This window comes from Choloepus didactylus, chromosome 6 (assembly GCF_015220235.1).
Source record: "Choloepus didactylus isolate mChoDid1 chromosome 6, mChoDid1.pri, whole genome shotgun sequence".
In the NCBI taxonomy this organism is placed as follows: Eukaryota; Metazoa; Chordata; class Mammalia; order Pilosa; family Megalonychidae; genus Choloepus; species Choloepus didactylus.
In genome coordinates, this window is record NC_051312.1 from 28905996 (window position 1) to 28927462 (window position 21467).

General features: G+C 34.6%; 1 protein-coding gene across 1 annotated transcript; it reads left to right on the forward strand.

Annotated features, from left to right (window-relative positions):
• Positions 1 to 17437: 17437 nt before the first annotated feature.
• Positions 17438 to 18352, forward strand: LOC119537850 (olfactory receptor 4C11-like). Its single transcript, XM_037840443.1, has one exon. It carries the CDS (start codon positions 17438 to 17440, stop codon positions 18350 to 18352), a length of 915 nt encoding a protein of 304 aa, XP_037696371.1.
• The last annotated feature ends 3115 nt before the right edge of the window (positions 18353 to 21467 follow it).

Below are 21467 nucleotides of genomic sequence, written 5' to 3' on the forward strand. Positions count from 1 at the left end.
AACAGTAGGAGGAAACTTAAATATGCCACATTCAATAATGGATATAACATCTAGACATAAGATAAGTAAGGACATAGAAAACTTAAATGGCACTTAGACCTAATGGACAAATATGAACACTCCCCCACAAAGCAGCAGAATACACATTCTTTTCTAGTGCACATGGATCATTCCCAGGAAGGAACAAATCTTAGGACATAAAACAATTCACAATAAATTTTAAAATATTGAAAGCGTACAATATATCTTTTCTGACTACAACGGAATAAAGCTAGAAGTTATTATTAAACAGAAAAAGTGGAAAATTGTCAAATATCTGGAAATTAAACAACCCATGCTCAAGCAACTATTGGGTAGAAGAAGAAATCACAAGGGAAAGCAGAAAATGTCTTGAGGTGAATAAGAACAAAAATACAGAATATAAAAATGTATAGGATTCAACAAAGGAAGCACTAAGAGGGACATTTACAGCTCTACATGATTACACTAAAAAAGAAGAAAACTTTGAAATCAGAGACCTAACCACACAATTAAAGGTTCTACAAAAAAGAGCAAACTAACCCCAAAGCAACAGGAAAGAATAACAAAGATTAAAGATAAATGAAATAAAGAATTAAAGAATACAGAGAATGAACAAAACCAAAACTTGGTTCTTTAAAAAGATCAATAAATCAAAAAACTTTAGCCAGACTGGCAAAGCAAAAAAGAAAGAAAAAAAAAGAGGACACAAATAACTAAAATCAGAAAAGAAAAGAGGACATTATTATTGATTCTGCAGAAATAAAAAGGCATACAGGACGATCCTATGAACACCTGTACACAAACAAACTAGATAACTTAAAATGAAATGGACAAATTTTTGGAAACATGTAAACTACCTACAATGACTCAAGAAGAAAGAGAAAATCTCAGTAGAGATTTTCTGTGATGACAGTGTGCTCAAACGCTGCCTTGGATCATTTGCCGCATCTGCATAACAGTCATGAGACAGCATGTTTATGGGGCCTTGGTGGTTCTGGCTTGGGAGGGATCTTGTATCCATTCTCCAGTACAGGTTTTTCTGGCTCTGTGATTACCCTTCTGTGACCACAGTGTATTTCATTGCTATTTTTTTGATTTCAAGCCTTGTTGAAACTTACCACATAAATCTGCTTGTTGTTCCAATGGTGTAGCCACATGTATGGTGTGTTTCATAATTCTCTTTATCTTCCATGTAGTTATGTGAAACTCTTGGAGAAACAAGAAAGGAGGAAAGCTCTCTCCACCTGCACTGTACATTTTATTGTGGTTGTCACATTTTTTGGTTTATGTATATTTATACAATATGCCCACTAACCACATTTCCAGGTGAATCAGGCCAATGTTTCTTAATTTTTCTCTGGAAACCTCATGTTGGTAACAAACAACTATATTGGACAGTGTTTAAAGTAGGGCTCTAATTTATTCCAAGAGTACATGTAAAAAAGAAATGGATTAAAATCTCAAATAGTACAAACCTCAGTTGTAATCCATTCCCTATTCTACATTTCCTGTGATTGAATGACCACAGTTAACTGTTTCTGTAAAACCCAGCATTGCTTTCTCAAAACCTGGAGATAATCATGCCATTTAATCTACAATGATTATTTAATGAGAACTCATGGTCAGTTCACCTCAGTGCTTGAAGGAGCCACAAGAGTTCATTCATTCAGTGGCCTGCCTTTGGGCAGTTCAATGATCTCCTATGAAATTTCTCTCTGCAAAATTTTCCTCTCACAACTGGGAAGCTCGATCATTTCCTCAGAGCTGGGAATTAGTTTAGGGTCTTTTGAGTGGGAAGTTTGATGCAGGGGCTCATTCATTGGGTCTTCGTATTTCCCAGGCTAAGGGAGTTTATCGCATTAGTGTACTATGTTACTAAAAGAAAAGAGCTTTAGACTGTTATTAACAAAACTTGATTCTAAACTCAGTTGTGATACCAATTAGCTGTGTGTTGGGTGAGGTATTTCCCTTCTCTTGGCCTCAATTTGATATGTTTAAAGAAGATTAATAAAAATATAAATATTTCTTCTGTACTTTCTCTGAGCCAGGAAATCTTTCTTTTCATATACTCTCTTTTAGTCTTTACAAACAGTTGTGAAAGCTAAGCCTTCTTATGCTCATTTAATTGATAGGGAAGTTAAAGCTCAAGTTTTAAAATGCATTACTGAAAATCTTCCTCAAGTTTCTTGCAGTACTTCATTAACAATAAAGTTCAGGTATTTGGGCATTTTTTATCCAAGACATTTCTCTGCAACATTTTGGACTGCTGGTTGCCAGTAAATATGCCAAGCATGGAACAATCCATTTATGCCATTTTCCCATATCCATTTCTGTCTTCTATCTCTCACTCTGCATCCCCAACCCAAACTTTCAATTTAACTGCATTGAAGGCACCCTGTGGCTTGCCAAGCAGATAATTCTAGGGTAAAAGTTATGAGTAGTAATATGTTCTCCAAGGAAGGAACTTAAGTTTGTATCTAGCTGAACTTTAATAGCTTGCAATGACATTCAAAAGCATAAATCAAATTTTCATCCCTGAGAGAAGTGTGTAGAGTCTCAGACATATCTTTAAAAATTAAAGAATATACAAAAGGCAAGTATTCAATAATTATTTTCTTTTTTACCTCTCTCACCTCTCCTCCTTTCCACATTGACATAAAATAAATACGTGAATAGAAATGGGAAAATAATATTAATAATGGTAAAATAAGTAATTATTTAACTGGTTGTTTCTTAAAAGAGAAATGAAAAATTAAAGAGATTAAGGAACTTGTTTAAGTTAGCACAGCAGGTAACTTGTAGGGCCAGGACTCTTTCCTACCACAAATAGTTCATCTCTGTTTCTTTAACTGGTTTCAAAGACATTCATGCCTCTTGAAGAGATGGGCTTAAGCAAATTATGTGGAGAAGGGAATCCTGTTTCCTCACCTGTATTTCCAGTGAGTTGCCATTTAACTAATTGGCCCCATGGTGGGCCATGGTTGGCTTTTGCCTTCTCATTGTCTTATCTTATTGGCTGATTGTGCAATCCTTCAGGATTGGGTTGGAAATAAGGGTTTCCTTGGCATTGATGAGGCTGGAAATTTCCTTAGAAATTTTAAACATTTGTGGGAATTACTATAAATATACAATGCAGTAAAAAGAGAAACATTAAACACATGCTTTTCCAATGAGAACCTGCTTTAATGGAGATGACCTCAGAAGCATGTCTCTCTCACAGCACAGGAATAGTTTCTTCCATAAAGGAGTTTTCAAGAATTCAATTGAGAATCTCTACTCATTTTATTTTCCCACACACACCTTCCTGTGCCATAGATCATGTTTTCTGTCCAAACCATTGCCTCTTGGGAGGAACCATTTGAAGTTGGGACACAGGGAGACTACCGTCTCTCCATAAACTCCCACTCCCCATAACCTCCTATGATAGATGGCATCACTAAACCACAGTAAAGTATACTTTGAATGTTTTATCCAGACTTCATATGATTCACCTTCTAAGTAAATTACAGTTGAAGATACGAACAACATACTTCATTGGAAGTCATGTATTTGCTCAACTTAGCTCGTAAGTGGTAAGTCTAAAATATGTTCTTCATATCACCTTCTGAAGACTGATTTGGTGGACTCTATCATGTTGTCTCCTAAAAGTCATCAGAGCTCTTGAAGAGCATTTCCAAAATGAAGGATTATTGTGGGCCATGTGTCCTAAACCTTCCCTGACCTCCACCCGAAAGCACATTGTCTCTGCAAAGCTACTGTCATCACAGAAGAGTATGGTAACTTTGCCATGGTGTTCAGGCCAGCCCAGAAGATTCTGTTCTATGGTGTGCCCTCATTTGAAGAGTTTAAGGTTGTTAGTGATGTTTCAGGAACAGTGTATAATTCAGGGCTGCTTCTACACCATTGTCCTGTGTTGTTATGACCTATAGCAACCCTTACTCATGACCCACAATGGCACATCTCTCTGGTTTAGGGGTAAGTGATAGTGCTGGGGGATTGGGGGAAAGCAGTTGAACTCTGTGATGAAAGCTTGGTCAAATGATCCTTGATAACACTTTCCTCACCTCTACTCTACATATATTTTTCAATCTTATTCTCTGGCTCTTTTTCCATTCCTGATGTCTGCTCACTATCACTCTACTTGTTCCTTCTCTAATTTCCTCCCTTCATTGTTATCCACTAGGTACCTAGTTTTCTGATTTGATATTTTTCCCATCTTGATGTTTACAAAACTTGATGTTGGATAAGGGTAGCAATTGAAGATACCAGTTGGCTTCCTTCTCTGCTGGTTAATGAATTCTCTTTTCTAGGAAACACTTTGCATGGATTGCTGGAGTTAATGTTTCATTCAACTTGTAGGGTAGATGCTAGTGGGAGAAAGTATAGAGTAATACTCTGTCCTAGTTTTAGACAACTTTTCTAGGAATAAATTTATGTTACAAGTCAATATTTATATATAAAAGAGAACAAGGTGAATGGCTACATACAACTTGAAAGAAAATTTTCAGGACAAATGAAATAGCAAATGTAAAAACCTGTATTAAGTTTTAAGATCATAATTCAAGAATGGTATTTAATTTAGGATTATCTTCAGTACATATTTAATAAATCTCACAGTAATACAGGCCCACAGGGGATAGAGGTATAAGTTTGCTTTTCTGGAAAAAGAATACTTGGGACTAGTTAGAAATATTTGGGACCAGACATAATTTGAACTGGTTAAAACATCAAAAGATAAAGGGAAAATAAGGCTGCTAAAGAAGAGAAAATACTGTGCTCCAATACTGGATGCACACCACCCATCAAAAAAACAAACAAACAAAAAAAAAACCCACAAAAAACAGAACAGTACAATAGTCCAGTAATATTAAGAAATAATGACTGAAAAAATGCTAAAATTCTGAGGTGGTGTTGGTCTGAGGCAAGGCATTCATTTTGTTCAACTGCTGCTTTCTTAACTTGATATCCTTAAATCTTCTCTACATTTTCGTCTCTTTCATGAACTTTCCTTTATCTTGTTGCTTTTTTTGTTCTCCCCTCTGAATGCTGCTTCCACTTAAGTGGGGCTGTTTTCTCTCCTGTAGCTAGCTCTCTTGTCAGTAGTCCTGGAGATGACATTTTTGTAAAGCATGTTAAAGCAATTACATCTGTTATTAAAAACTTTCCCAGAAAGACAATTTCAGGCCAGATGTCTCTAATGATCAATTATTCCAGATTTTAAAGAAGAAATACACTGTTTCACCCCAAACTTTCATGAAGGGAGAAAGAGAGAATACTGTTTCCAGCACAACCTTCATATCCAAAGACTCCAATAGACTATTAAAGGTGCTTAATCATCGGAGGCACTAATTTCATTAGTTATCAGGAAATATAAATATAAACCTCATGAGATATGACTATGCACATGTATATACTCACCAGAGAACTCAAATGAAAAAGGTAGACAATGTATATTATTGATGGATGATGATGTAGAGCAACTGAAACTCTCATACATTGCTGTTGGAGATTTAAATCAGCACAGCCACTTTGGAAAGCTCCTTGCAATTACTTACTAAAGCTGAATATATACATATACAGTGAACCAGCAATTTCATTGCTAGTTATATCCAATAGAAAAGCATATATATTTTCATCTAAAGGCAACTGAAATTTTTAAAAAAAGTGGAAACAACCCAAATATCTATCAGTGGAAGAAGGAATGAATAAATTGTGGCTTATTCTTATAATGAATATTATGAAGTAATGGACATCAATAATCTATAACTACACAAAATGTGTATAAATTACACAAATATATTGTGAGCAAAATGTCAATCATAAATGTACTACATGAGTTCATTTATAAAAGTGTCAAAGCATAAGAAAATCATTTTGGTAATTACCCTTAAGGAGTCAGTTACTAGAAGAACATTTCAGGATTTTAGGATTCTGGTTGTAGCGTTTCTCAATCTTGGTGATGGTTACCTGATATGTTCATTTAATGACATTTTATTTATGTGGAATGTTGTTCTATGTGCATTTTCTATACTTATGTTACAACTCAATAAAATTTTGCATAACATAAATACAAATAAATGCATAAAAGGCATTCTATATCACCCAAACAAGTATTTAAAAACCATATTCTGATACTTCTATTTGCTTTCATTATGGCATAAATAGTGCCTGTACCTATGGCAGGAAAAGAAAAGACCAGATATAGCCTTAAACGTTTCAAAAGTCACTGATATTCAATGAGTTATAGATAGTATCTTTCTGTGCTGATCTATGATTTCATAATATTTCATTCATTCATTTAAGATCTGCCCCAGCTCAGGTTTTCTTGCACAAGAGTCAACAATAAGGTAACATAAATGGCATCACTGCAAAGTCAAGTAATGTAGGCAAATGCACTGTAAATGATGGGGCTGTTGGGTCAGTCTATTTTGGTCTACATGCAGAGTTAAGGCTAAAGCAGGTTTTGGAACATGATGCTCTCCAGGAAAGTTACCATTTTCTCTTGGAGACAGTCACTCTTATTAGAGTGCAGTTTATTGGATGTTCTTATTCCCAGGTAATTCAGTCACATCTTCTTTTGTTATAATGATAGGTACATATGAAGGTAACAGAATTATGTATAAATATGTCATGGTCTCCTTGGTAGGAAAATAGTTTTCCAGAGTTTTTTTTTTCCCTCTTCAATGTTTAAAGGGAAATAAAAATAATTCTTTGCCTGTGAATGGAAGAAGTGATTGCAAAAACTGAAATGAGATTTGCTGAAAAGGGACATGAGACTCTCTATGGTGTAACGCAAATGTTCTATATCTTAACTGAAGTGTTGGTATCATGTTTGCATACAGCTTTCAAAGTCCTTCCAGCTTTGTCTTTGGAATGGTGTTTTGTTTTATGTAAAGTAAAGATTTAGAAGGCAATTTAAAAACATATATGTTAAAAATTTATTTTCTCCCTTCCTTTCTTTATTGACTAACAGCAAAATGTTGTCATAGAAATTTTAACTAGTGTTTTTATTATCATTATTTACATTTTCATAAGCAAAGGCCTTTTTTATTGCTACTTTCCTCCCCTCACAGCTCCTTTATTGTAATTGTTCTGTACTTTTATTGATTTTTCTTTTTTCAGTATTTAGTATATCTGGAACTGTCCGCTTACCCTCCAATTCCCATGATATAGCTAGTGTCATCCACAGTGCTGATATGCTTTCAGTCACTCAGCAAAGGAACTGTGTAGCTTTATTATGGTCAAATGGATAATTTGAATGGATATTTTTTAAAAAATTGAACGTACCTCTTGAAAACCACATCATAACCACTCAGTACCTAGCACTTGTATATTCTGTGTGCTTTACACATATTAAATTATTTAACCCTCATAGAAATCCTGAAATATCCTGAAATATCAAGGGTCTATTAAATGTCACATCTCTGATAGGCAGTGGGATGCAGTTGGATCTAGGCAGTGTGGCTTCCAGTTCTCAGCACTGATCACTGTGTTCACATTCTTCTCAAGAAAAGGTTTTGAACATTTGCATCTCAAAGAACCAGGTTTGGAACCTAACTTTCTCCAGTTAACTTATAGCTCATCTCTTACATAATTGTGAACTCCTCACCAACCAATCTGTACTTTAGGAATGTGTACTCCTCTCTCTGTAGATGGTTTCTACTCTTCTAGTACCTCCCACATGCTGCTGTACATAATTAATGATCCTCTCTACATTGATTGTGAAACTCTTATTAAGCTGTTAATAAGAGGTGAGCAGTTTCCACATTCCTCAAGATAACTTCAGCTAATTTTGAGTCACTGTCTGAAACAAAAGACAATTATTGAATTATATATTAGAACAGAACAAATAAGGTAATTTATTAATTTCAAAACAGTGGACTAAATTGCAATGGAAAAATTGATTACATAAAAAAGTAAAACATTTACTGGAGTAGAGAAATCAATGCACATGGAGAAAAAGTGAACATAATAGTGGTGAAAGTAGAGTTTGAGGTTTAACAAATTTTCATTTTAAAATAGAGCTTTTTCTTTTTTTTTTCATTTAAGCTGTATAGGAGTCCTATTATATGTAAAGTGGCTTGTCCAAAATCACACATAGTAAATAATGGAGCTCAGATTTGACTGAAGCCATTTGGCTTCAGCTGCTGAACTCTTAAGTAAGATACATAATACTTATTATGCTATATTAATACACAAGATTCAAAAAGATGAAATGGCAAAAGATAAATGCTTCTCAGAAGTGCAAATTTTCAGAAAGCAAATGCAAAAAAATTACATTTTTGTTGGTAATAAATTTCTTAATGAAAATAATAAAAATAAAATTTAATACTAATAACTTGCTACTATTAGCTATTACTAGAGAGATAATGTGATAATGTCATGAGGCAGCCTATTAGTTACATGTAAAATAGCTTTTAGGCAAAATTGACAACACTGAAATGTTGACCATGCTTGTACATACAGAAGTTATCAAGATACAGTACACATACATGCAATTATACTTATTGAAAATTTCTTGAAGGATATCCAAGAAACAAAGTAGTGTTATCTGGAGAGGAGGATTATAGAGTCAAAGAATTGGGAGAAAGTTTCTTATTTTTCTTCCTTATGTTCTCTGCTTACCTTGAATATTTTATAATTATATATTATTCTATAATAAAATAGAGTTAATAAAAGGGTACAATGATATTGAAAAATAATTTTACCTCACATCTTTAACAATGAAAAGACTAGCACTTGGGGGAAAAAATTCAGTTTGAATATTGTAAAATTGTTTGTAGAACTATTATTTATTAGAGTGAAAATTGGAGACAATATAAATATATCAATGAACAAATAGCCAAATTCTTTAATAAAATATATATGCATTATCACACCTTAAGTAATAGGAATATTGGAAACTGTTATAGCAGTGTAACATAAACAGAGAAGCTCAGTATTGTATGTTTAAGGTAAGCAATGGGATAAATTAAAGTGGAATTAAAGAATAGTTGCACTCTATTATGCAAACTTCAAAGTGTTATCCAGACATTTGCTTTGTCATTGCCATTAATATAGGTGAAATGTTCAGGCCTAGGTAAAAGGTAGTCAAAATAGATTCTTTGTGAAGCACATTCTACCCAATATATTCAGGTGGTCTGGTACAAAAAGACATAAAAAATCAGTGAACTAAACTGAACATACTCTCTTCAGGAGGGCTTCTTTTTTAATATTAATGCTTCTTTATATTGGAATTGTGATTTTCAAAATTCAGAGTGTATAAATAAATACATAATACATGGAATATATATGTGTATGTGTGTGTAAATGCATGGGTATTAAAAGCTTCTCTTTTTCATTTTAATGCTTTTAAAAATTCCTAATAAAATAGGGAAGGTACAGTCACTTAATATTTCAAAGCTATTTAATCAGTTGCCTAAGGAAAGGACAAGCTCTGCATTTTTCAGTTTCTGTTGGAATAAAAATTGTGAAAGACATAATCTTTTGTTCCAAAATGCAAATGCGTTGGTCCAATATAGTGAGATTCTGAATCAATACATCAGTCTCAGAGAGGAATGGGCATCTGTGATTTACAAGAATTTACTGTATTCTGGTGGACACCAAAGTCACTTGAATGTAACAGAACAGGGAGCAGAACTAAGGAATTCAGAGTTCAGCCCCCTGATCTTCCTAACATGTCACTTCTTTTCTTCTCACCAAATATTAAAGCTTTTTCAACCAAATTCCACCTATAGCTACTGTAATAGTTTGAATAAGACTGTGGCTGGATTCATTCTGTTTGGATTGAAATAAGATTCTGGAAAATAGAGAGCGGTATTTGTAGTTTTTTGATATTTTAACGTGCAATACTATTGGGGAACTTTCTCTTTGTTGTGACGGTTAAGACAAGATGGACACTTTGGTGACCAGTGTACTTCTTTCTATTCTACCTGTCCTTTACTGTGCCTGCTTCTCTACAACCATGGCCCCCAGACTGATTATGGAGGCCCTTGCTAGAAGAACACCATTTCCTATAATGACTGCATGACTCAGGTTTTTGCAGCCCATTTCTTTGGTTACCTGGAGATGCCTGTGCTCATCATCATGGCTTTTGATCACTATGTGGCCATTTGTAAGAAAGATCCTGCAGTACAAAATCATCATGAACCTGTGTGTTGTCTGGGTTATGTTGGTGATTGTGGTTTGGGTAAGACTTGTATCCCTTTTTCAGCACAGCTTTCCTAGCTTTGAGATTTCCTCTCTGTGTAACTAATGTGAGCAATCAATATTCTCTCACTTGCAGCCCTTTTTGAAACTTGCTTATCTGGATAACTGTATGATAAATTTAATAGTTGTGTCCAATTGTGGGGCCAAATGTATGCTGTGTTTCTTAATCCTGTTTACCTTCTATATGGCTATTTTTATTCTAAGAGAAACCACAGTGCAGAAGGAAGGTTCTCTCCACCTGCACCTCCCACTTCATTGTGGTTGTTATCTGTTCAGTCACATGTATATTCATATACAAACTCCCACTATCCAGGTTTCAATTTGAATCTGGCCACAGTTTCTGCATTATTTCCTAGATACCTCATCTAAATAAGAAACAACTTTAGATAAACAGAAGTTAAAATAGGGCTCTAATTTATCCTAAGATTAAGTGTGAGGAAGAAGTTAATCAAAAACTCAAATATACTGTGCCGGTTTGAGTGTATTGTGTCCCCCAAATGCCATTATCTTTGTGGTATTGTGTGGGGCAGGTGTTTTGGTGATGGTTGGATTTGCTTGGAATGTGCCCCACCCAGCTGTGGGAGATGATTCTGATGAGATGTTCTCATGGAGGCGTGGCCCCGCCCATTCAGGGTGGGCCCTTATCGGTGGAGCTATATAAATGAGCTGACTTGGGGGGAAGAATGGAGTGCAGCTGTGAGTGATGTTTTGAAGAAGAGCAAGCTTGCTAGAGAGGAACGTCCTGGGAGAAAGCCATTTTGAAACCAGAACTTTGGAGCAGACGCCAGCCATGTGCCTTCCCAGCTAACAGAGGTTTTCCGGACACCATTGGCCATCCTCCAGTGAAGGTACCCGATTACTGATGTGTTACTTTGGATACTTTATGGCCTTAAGACTGTAACTGTATAGCCAAATAAACCCCCTTTTTATAAAAGCCAATCCATCTCTGGTGTTTTGCATTCCGCAGCATTAGCAAACTAGGACATATACAAATCTCTGTTGTGATCTATTCACATTTATATAGATCCAGTGATTAAACACCCCCAGTTAACTGTATTCAGTAATTCCCCAACATGGCTTTACCATAATCTAGAGTTCAATTTGGTAACCCAGTCTTTCAGTCTACAATGAATATTTTATATTTAATGAGCTCTCATGGCCAATTCATTTCAGATCTTAGAAGAACCGCTAGGGATCATTGACTTAACATCTTCCCTTTGGACAGTTCAATGATCTTCAAAAACACCCTCAGCAAAAATTTCCCAAACACAATTGGGAAATTTGTTCATTCCCCCAGAGCTGGGAATTAGTTTAGAGTCCTTCAACAGGGTCACTTGGTGAGGGGAACTCCTTCATTGACTGTCTTATTTCCTGGGTCAAGGAAACTTATGTTATTAATGTATTATCTGATTTAAGGAAAAGAGCCTTAGAATTGTCATTAAGAGATTTGTATTCGAAGCTCAATTGTATGTAAGCTTGGGTGAGGTGTTTCCCTACTCTTGGCCTCAATTCCACATGTTAAAGAGGATCAATAAAAATATACAAATATTTCTTCTGTACTTCCTCTGAGCCAGGGAATCTTTCTTTTCATGTGTTATGTCTTTAGTATTTAGGGAAACTTTTTAAAGCTAAGCCTTCTTATTTCCATTTAATTGATGGGGAAGTTGAAACTCAGAGACTGTAAGTGACTTACAAAAATCCCTACTCAAGGTTCTTCCAGTGCATATTTAACTAAAAGTTCAGATACTGAGGTGTGATTTTCAGTTTTCTGAAATACTTGTAACTACTGGTTGCCACTAGGTCCTTCATTAAAAGTTCAAAGTGTGGACAATCTATTCATGTCATTCTCCCATCTCCATTTTGTCTCCACCTTTCTCTCCCCCCACCACCACCCAGACTTTTCACTTTACCCTCATTGAAGATACATAGCAGGTGATATGTGCAAAGCACTTAATTCTTAGGTCAGATGGGTTTAAATATGCTCTCCTAGGCATGAGAGAAATATTGCAATGTAATCTCTCCCATCTTGAATAGCTCACAACTACATTCAAAAGCAAAAATTGAACATTCTTCTCTATAAGTAGATATACTGTCAGGCATATTTTTAAAACTTAAAGGAAAATAAAAAAGACAAGTATGCAATAATTATTTTACCTTTACTTCTCCCTCCTCTATTTTACACTGACTTAAATATATAGATGGTATTAGAAAACTAGGAAGTTAATGCTATTTATGTTAAAATAAATAAATTAAAGAGGTGAAGAAACTTAAGTTCACACAGCAGTTAAGTTGTGAAGCCAGGACTCCCATCTACTACATGTGTTTCACCTGTATGCACCTTCAACTAATATCAAAGGCTTTCATGCCTCTACAACAGATGTGTTTAAGCAAATAATATGGAGAAGGAAATGGTGTTTTCTCACCTGCAATTCAAAGTGAGTTGCAGTTTTAACTAATTGGCCCCTAGGTTTACTTTTGCCCTTTTACCATCTGAGCAGAGTAGCTCATTGGGCAATCCTTTGGGACTGGATAGAGAGTAAGGATTTCCTTGGAGCTGATGATGCTAAAACCTTGCCCTTGGCATTGTAGACTTTTGTGGGAATTACTATAAATATGGAATGCAGTAAAATGAGAAACGCTTAAATCATATTTCTCTAAATGAGAAATTGGTATGATTGCTGGCTCAGAGGCATTTCTGTCTCAGAGCATGGGAATAGTTTCTTCCAAAAAGATGTTTTCAGGAACCATATTGAGAAACTTCTCCTATTTTGTCATACAGTGCCATCCTGTGATGTAAACCCTGTTGTTTTGTCTAAACCATGTGAAATCTGGCTACACACAGAATCTCTTTTTTCCATAAACTCTTCACTTCCTGTAACTTCCTGTGATGGAAAACCTTGCTAAATCACAATGAAGTATAATTTACATGTTCTATCCAGATTTCATATGATTCATCTCTAAGTAAATGAAAGATGAAGCTATGAATAATGTACTTTAATAGAACTCATCTATTTACTCATAGGAGGTAAGTTTATAAGCCTTTATGAAATATTTTCTTTCCATTGCCTCCTCAAGAGCAGCCTGGGGGATTTTATATTCACTTCAGTGGCCCAGGGTTTGAAAGCATTCCCTAGGTTCAGTTCTGCACTGCAATAATTCTTAAAAGCCTCAGTTCTCACATAAGGGGAGAGGAACTACACCATGATATTGAGGTCAATCTAGCAGGAATCTCTGTTCTTGGAGGTGCCCTCATTTGAAGACTAAGTTTAGTAGTGATATTTTTGAGTGCAGGCATATTATAGGACTGCACTTCACACTTGTCTTGGTTATTTAAGACCCATAGCAATACTTGCTCATGACCCACAATTTCACTCCCTGTCTGGTCTGGGGGCAAGTAATAGTGAAGAGGTCAACATCAAAAAAGCCGACATAGTGATGAACTCTTGGTTTAAGGATCCTTTATAACACTGTTTTCTCATCTTTCCTCCATATGTCTTTCAGTGTCCTATCCCTGGTTCTTCTTCCTTCCCTGCTCTCTGCTCACTGTCACTCTACTCTCCCCTTCTCTGGCTCCATTCTGCCCTTTCTTCCCTTTGTTATTACTCATTATGTATCTAGTTTTATGCTTTCATGTTCGTCCCACAATGAAACTTACAAAAATTGATATTGAGATAAGGACAGGAATTAATGGATCATTTGGCATCAAATACTTTTTCCTAGGATGCAATTTAAATGGACATTTGAGATTTGAGGTTTTATATGAGATGAAAGGTGGATGCTAGAGAGAGAATCCCTCTAGTAACAGTCTATCCTAATTCTAACCCAACTGAACTCAGCAAATCTCTCTGTATCACAGATCAAACTTTGTACCTAAAAGTGAACAGAAAATAATGCCATATTTACCGCACAAGAAAATATGCAGGACAACTGAAATAACAAAAATGAAAACCACTTTAAAATATAAAGTACAAGAATAGTATATAATCTGGATTATTTTATTCAATTAAATACTTATTTAAAGTAGTTCAAACAAAAAAAGGTTTCTTGAGTTTACAGGTATTTGTTTATTTGTTGGAGAAACAAAAGAGAAATCTTGGTACTAGATATAGAATTTTGAGACAAGAAATTATTTTAACTGTTAAAATGTCAACAGTTACAAATTAAAGATGTTAAATTAGAGAGAATCATACTTTGATACTGAGACATATCCCCGACCCACCCTAAAATCAGACAGAGCCCATGAATATTAGGAAATAAAGGATGAATTCAATGATGAAACTCTGAGCCAAGAAATCTATCTTGTTAGGTGCTGAATTCAGATTATCATGTCTTCAACTTTTCTCTGCTAATTTGAAACAAAGCAAAATAATATTGCATGACCTGACTGTCATTATCTACCTATAAATTTACCTCTCAAAACTTTTTAATTTAATGAATATTGTTTATATAGAGGTCATCTCCATGTTTATCTGAAGCAAGTCATACTATCTTCTTATAATGTTTTCCATTCATTTATCACCTAAATGCTCCTCTTCTCACAGACAAGTTCACTCTTTTTTGTCTTTAGTCTCTGTTAGGAAAATAATTTATTGAAATTAAGTAATAATTAATTTGTTTTCCCTTTTATACTTATCAGATAACTAGTACTGCCATCCAGAGATACTAGTTATCATATTATAACTAATGTTTACACATCAGAGTTCAAAAATCTTCAAGTTTTATTTAAATTATGTAACTTTATTAGAGTAAATGAACAATTTGTGTTACTAATTTTGAAATATTCTCATCAGGAAAACCCAGTATAAACTAATTGAAAACTTGAGTTCCAAAGAATCTTGTTGGAAATTTCAGTTTCATACATTTAAAACTGTAATTCAACTTCCTTCTAATTTTTGAACCTTTGCTGACCAATGGATTCATTTTCTAGGAATCTCAAATTTGGGAACCACAATTCACTTGGTATTATCACATACAGTTGTGTAGAATTCTTGTGTTATTAATGATCTTATTTAGAATTATATTGCTCCTCTAATTTGGTTGAAAAGTGGTTGAGAACATCTTTCCACTATAGCTACCTCAGATCTGAGTGGTTTCTTAACATATATATAACTGACTTGATGATGATATTATATTAATTGATTATTCAGAAAAAGTGAGAGTATCTAATAACTCATATTAAAATAAATTCCAAATCATTTGATAAAAGTATTTAGAAGCATAGAAATAATGCAAGATGAAAAAACATATTAACTACCCTAATTGAAAAAATAAACTGAATTTCAAAAGGAAAATGTTTTGACATATTTGGCTGTATAGAAATTAAAAAAAATAGGAAGTCTTCAAAATTTGAAAGTATTGAAAAAATTAATTGAAAAATATAGACATAATTCAGAACATATAAAATATAAGAAAGAAGAATTATATAGAGAAAAACATTATACTATCACTAGTAATCAAAGAAAGATATGTCATTAATGGAGCAAAAATGATTATGTTTGATTTCCAATAGAAAACTCTGCCATATTCTTGTATTTTTAAAACAGGGGAGAACAATGATCCAATTTGTACCTGAAATGATGTATTTAAGCAAAGTAAATAAATGTATAAACATGAAACACTCTAACATTGCGTAAAGGACTGACACTTAATTCTGGACAGTGGGATTAGGGAATCATGAGTTTTGTATGGACACTTTATTATTCACCCTCTAATCTACTATAAACTTTGTATATTTTATTATGTAAATATACTGTTTCTATAATGAAAGTATTTCTAATAAATATTGATAATACTAAATTGAAAGGCTACTTGCAAAGTTACTTGTAACTGAAATATTCATATATATTGCCACATTAATCCTATGGGTTTGTTTTGATGAAATTATTAAAAATAAGGTAAAGTCTACAAATGAGAACAGATTCATTAAAAAGAATTCAAGTTTGAAAATTAAAAAACTGCATAAATAAATAAAAATAAAGGAAAATATTTAATATTATACCTTTTATATGTGAATTTTTAACTGCAAAAATGTATAATTGCATTATGGATGCCCTTTAACTAAAGGGAAAAGGCTTTTAACCATCCAAAATGAAAACCAGAAAATATAATATTAAAGCATGATTACATTTTTAAACTTTTGTATATGAACAAAAAATAAAGTAGAACAATGAGAAAAATATGTACATATGGTAGTGCTGAAATGTATTTTTAAAGGTATCTTTAAGAGAAACAAAAATTGGAAGAAAACAAAACTCTGAAAGATAAGGGTAGGAGAATCATATGTGAATAAAGACATTATTCATTTTATATATGTATAGGAAATGATACATCAGGTCGGATCCATAGGATGTGAAAATAAATACTATGCATCTAATATTAGTAATAGATGGTTTCACATACATAGAAATTTCCCTCAATTATGACAGCTATAGTGACTTATTTAAACAACTCATGTGTTCTGACTGACAATGAAGGTAAATTTAAGGCCAACATTAGTCAAAAGGTATAGAAATAATTTGTCCTTAAAACTTAACCAGGAGTGCACAACTATATGGTGATATTGTGAACACTTGATTTGACACTAGATTATTGTATGATATATGAATATATCTCAATAAAATTGCATTAAAAAACCCAATGAATCCAAGATATTTAATAGGTCAGGAGGAATGAATGCAAACTGGTGTCCAAATCAAGAAATACTTTTACCAAGAGGGAATCTCCAAATTTATTTTTTTGTATTAGATAGGAATACAGTTTTTCAGTTACTGAGTGCAATACCTATGCACATATAAATCATGTACATATGAATATACTTGAAGTATCTATTAGAATATAAAATTTTCCTATAAAATAAAAGCTTTAAAACATTAAAGTAACTTACTCAAGGTCAACAGCAGTCAACAATTCTCATACCTGGGTGTTACAATCAACCACCTGCACAGTTTTGTTTTACCCTCAAAATTTTGGTTCCACCCAGGAAGTCTCATGGTAAAAGCATGGACATCAGCATTTAAAAAAAAAGTTTCCCCTATGATTTTAATGAATGAAAATATTTTAGAACTACTGAGCTATCATGTTCATGAAAATAGAACTATAAAGTAGTAATCCAGAGCCAAGTCCACTGCTCTTGCCAAATCAACACCTCTTCCAATTTCTTTGCAGATAAAACTTTCTCAACTATGCCCTTTCTACAGCCACTCTAACCATGGACCTGAATAGCACTGTGTATGAGTTCATTCTGTTAGGGTTCACACAGAATGCCCTAAAGGAGGAAATAGTGTTTGTGGTCTTCCTGTTTATCTACCTTGCAACTCTGCTGGCAAATTTATTTATTGTGATGACCATCAGATACAGTCAGATGCTTGGGAGCCCCATGTACTTCTTTCTTTTCTACTTATCCTTTGCTGATGCCTGTTTCTCCACAACCACAGCACCCAGAATGATTAGAGATGCTGTATCTGAGAAGAAAGTGATCTCCTACAATGAATGCAAGACCCAGATCTTTGAATTTCACTTCTTTGGGTGTATGGAGACCTTGATGCTCATTCTCATGTCCTTTGATTGCAATGTGGCCATTTGTAAGCCCCTGAGATACACAACCATCATGAACAGACATGTCTGTGGTATGTTGCTGAATCTGGCCTGGGGAGCATCTTGTATCCATTCCTCAGCACAGATTATTTTAGCTTTGAAATTACCCTTCTGTGGACCTAATATTATTGATCTCTACTTCTGTGATCTGCAGGCTCTGTTGAAACTTGCCTGCATGGACATTCATGTCATAAATCTACTTATAGTCTTTAATAGTGGGGCCATATGCATGGTGAGTTTTATAATCCTGATCATCTCCTATATTTTTATCTTACATGATCTGAGTAACCAGAGTGCAGAAGGAAGAAGGAAAGCCCTCTCCACCTGCACCTCCCACATAACTGTGGTCACCTTGTTCTTTGTTCCATGTTCATTCACATACATTCGCCCTCCAACCACATTTCCCATGGACAAATGGATGGCATTGTTTTGCACTATTTGTACTCTCTTGCTCAATCCTTTGATTTGCACCCTGACAAATGCAGAAGTTAAAAATGCCATGAGAAAGTTATGGTGCAGCAAAATGTGATTTGAGACAGCAGATTGGAGGACATCACTTGCAAATTCTGATTGATAGGGCAGAGAAAATGTTCTCATCTTATGTAGAAATACATCTTGTCTAAGTAGGATTGTTGGAAAATTAGGCAAAATGAGCACAGAGCATAGACCCCCATTTTATTTTGAACTGTTGTCCCATCGAGTGACAAAGCATCAAGTACAGCAAGATTGATGGATGCTCAAGTCCACTCTCTTTCTACTTTTTACATTACAGCTTGTGAGCCAGATTCCATTGTGTTTATGGCTTTACCCCCATGTTTTATACATTACTCTGGCTTTGGTTTCTCTTCTCCCTGTTTCTCATTGGATCTAATAATTTGCCCATGTTTTCTATCTGATCCATTTTGTTGTAATCAGTTCTGACACCAATGATCTAGTTCATATCTTTTGGTTCAATAGTCAATGTAAAATCACTACAAGAAAACTGCTTATAATACCAAAGGATTGTAAATATCAGCCTTTAAATCTCTTATTTGATTCTTGGTTCCATTGAAACGTCCTTAGATATTGCTTTCATCCAATATTTGAACATGTATAATAGAGAAAAAACTCATAACTTATTTTTCAAATAAGTTCAATCCTTGTTGTAAACATATTCATTGTATTGAGCCATTATCACTCTGTATGTTCTCTAATATTTTTCTTCATCATGTTAATCATTATATAGTCATAGTATTTAGATTTATATTTTTTGCAATTTAAGTCAATGGATATTGCAACAAACACTTTATTGAATTTTTGAAAACTTAATAATATTGTGACCATAATATTATAAAAATCAACTCTACAAAAAAGGGATTATATACAATAACATGGGCATTGATTTGTACATAATGCAAAAGAATTTTGCAATACCATATAGGATATCATTATAACCCAACCAAAAAGAAAAGTTATTAAGAGAAGTCAATAGAGAACATTATATAATGGAAGCATAATTTCTCATTAAGCACTGGGCATGATCTTAACATGGGGAAGTAGTTCACTGATTATTATGTAAAACTCCCAGGCCAGTTATCCTAGCAGGTGCACTTCAGTGTTAGGAGGCTGTTCTAGTTTGCTACTGCTGCATAATACAAAACACCAGAGATGGATAGGCTTTTATAAAATGGGGGTTTATTTAGCTACACAGTTACAGTCTTAAGGCCACAAAGCATCCAAGGTAACACCTCAGCAATCGGGTACCTTCACCAGAGGATGGCCAGTGGCGTCTGGAAAACCTCTGCTAGCTGGGAAGGCAGCCGGCGTCTGCTCCAAAGCTCCGGCCTCAAAACGGCTTTCTCCCAGGACGTTCCTCTCTAGCAAGCTTGCTCCTCTTCAAAACATCACTCCCAGCTGCACTCACTGAGTTCCTCTCTCTGAGTCAGCTCATTTATATAGCTCCACTGATGAAGGCCCACCCCCAAATGGGCGGGGCCATGCCTCCATGGGAACATCTCATCAGAATCATCACCCACAGCTGGGTGGGGCACATTCCAAGCAAATCTCTGCCCACAAGACCGCAAAGATAATGGAATTTGGGGAACCCAATACATTCAAACTGGCACAGAGGCATATTTTGAGCTAATGGCTACTTGAGGCCATAACCAAAAATGCCCCTTCTTCAAATTCTACCTTTATCGAGAAAACATTATCTGGCAATCAGGTTTCCTGTAGAGGCTCCTCCCTGAGAATGACAATGAGCAGGATATGTATTTTTATATTTTTGATTTATATTTTTTTGGGCAGCTCATTAAATTTACAATTTAATTCATGTACTGTTAACTAATGATTTTTGGCAACAATGGTCAATCTGTGAGGGAGTAGGCAATAAAAGTCCATCTCTGGGGAACAAAATGACAGAGCTTGTTTTCCAAAAGAAGTCTGAACTCTAAACCATGGCCAACAAAATCATATAATACAACTTTAGGAGGCTTTGTGTGCATTGTTGTTATTTATCCACTGATTGATGTTCAAACTCTGATGATAAAAGTTTGGAAGCTTTGCTTTAAGCCCATATTTTTTTTATAAGAAAACCTCTCAAAGTAAAAGTGCCCTTGGCCATGAGGCAACAAGCAACTTATCTTGTCACAAGTTTGGCATTACTATTCATTACTATAGTTAAGCATTACTATATAGACTGAAAGGAAGATTAGGGTTTAAAGAAAAAATAAGTGGGGAAAGGAGAAATGATGATGAAGTTGAGATGGTAGAGGGGAGAAACCTTTGTCTTCTATTTTAGGAATCCCCTCTGTGCTTATGTATTTGTGAAAAGACACTGATGATCAGGAAGCTTTTATCTCCCATAATCAAGATTAGCTGACATTCCTCTGGACATACATTTGTTTAGGAAACTGAAGTTCAGAGATTCAACTTCTTTATTCATGTTATGTTAAAATTATCAAATTCAAATTGAGTATTCTTTTGACTTAAACTACTACCTCTATGCTGATGATTCACAAATTTATGCATCCAACCTAGATTTCACCCGAATGCCAGACTTTAATATTCAGCTAATTACTTGATATCTTCTTCTTTATATTAATAGCTATCTTCACAATTAATGACTCATTCTTAACCAAAAAATGCCATACAACCAACATCCCCTGACAAATCCATATTTCCAGTTACCAACCCTAAAAATGTTGATACCAAATTATTGGTGACATTATAATTCATACCTAACCTATTAAAAAAAAAATGTCCTTCAAACCATTTCCAGAATTGGTTATATTTTCACATCATTTCCCCTACCTGTTTGATCTCAGCTGCAGTCATCTTTTGCCTAGACTTTAGCAACAGATCTTCATAATTCTCCCTGATTCTACTCTTGTCCCTGTGAGTCTATGTTCAACACAATTCTAGAAGTTCCTTTTAAAATTTGTGTTTAACGTCAGGCCACTCCCCTGTATAAAACCCTGCCATGACTCCATTTCCTTCAGAGCAACATCCAAAATCCTTACAATAATTTGACCTTCTGCTGCCTCTTTGGCCTCATTATTATTCATGCATCCATTCACTTGTCTCTAGTCACACTGATATTCTTGCTTTTCCTTGACAGCACTAGTTAGACTTACAATTTAGGAATATTCTCCAGATGTTTTCTT

What these genes read in the sequence shown, in the direction of transcription:
- LOC119537850 (XM_037840443.1), top strand. Translation starts at nt 17,438, where the DNA reads ATGGACCTGAATAGCACTGTGTATGAGTTCATTCTGTTAGGGTTCACA.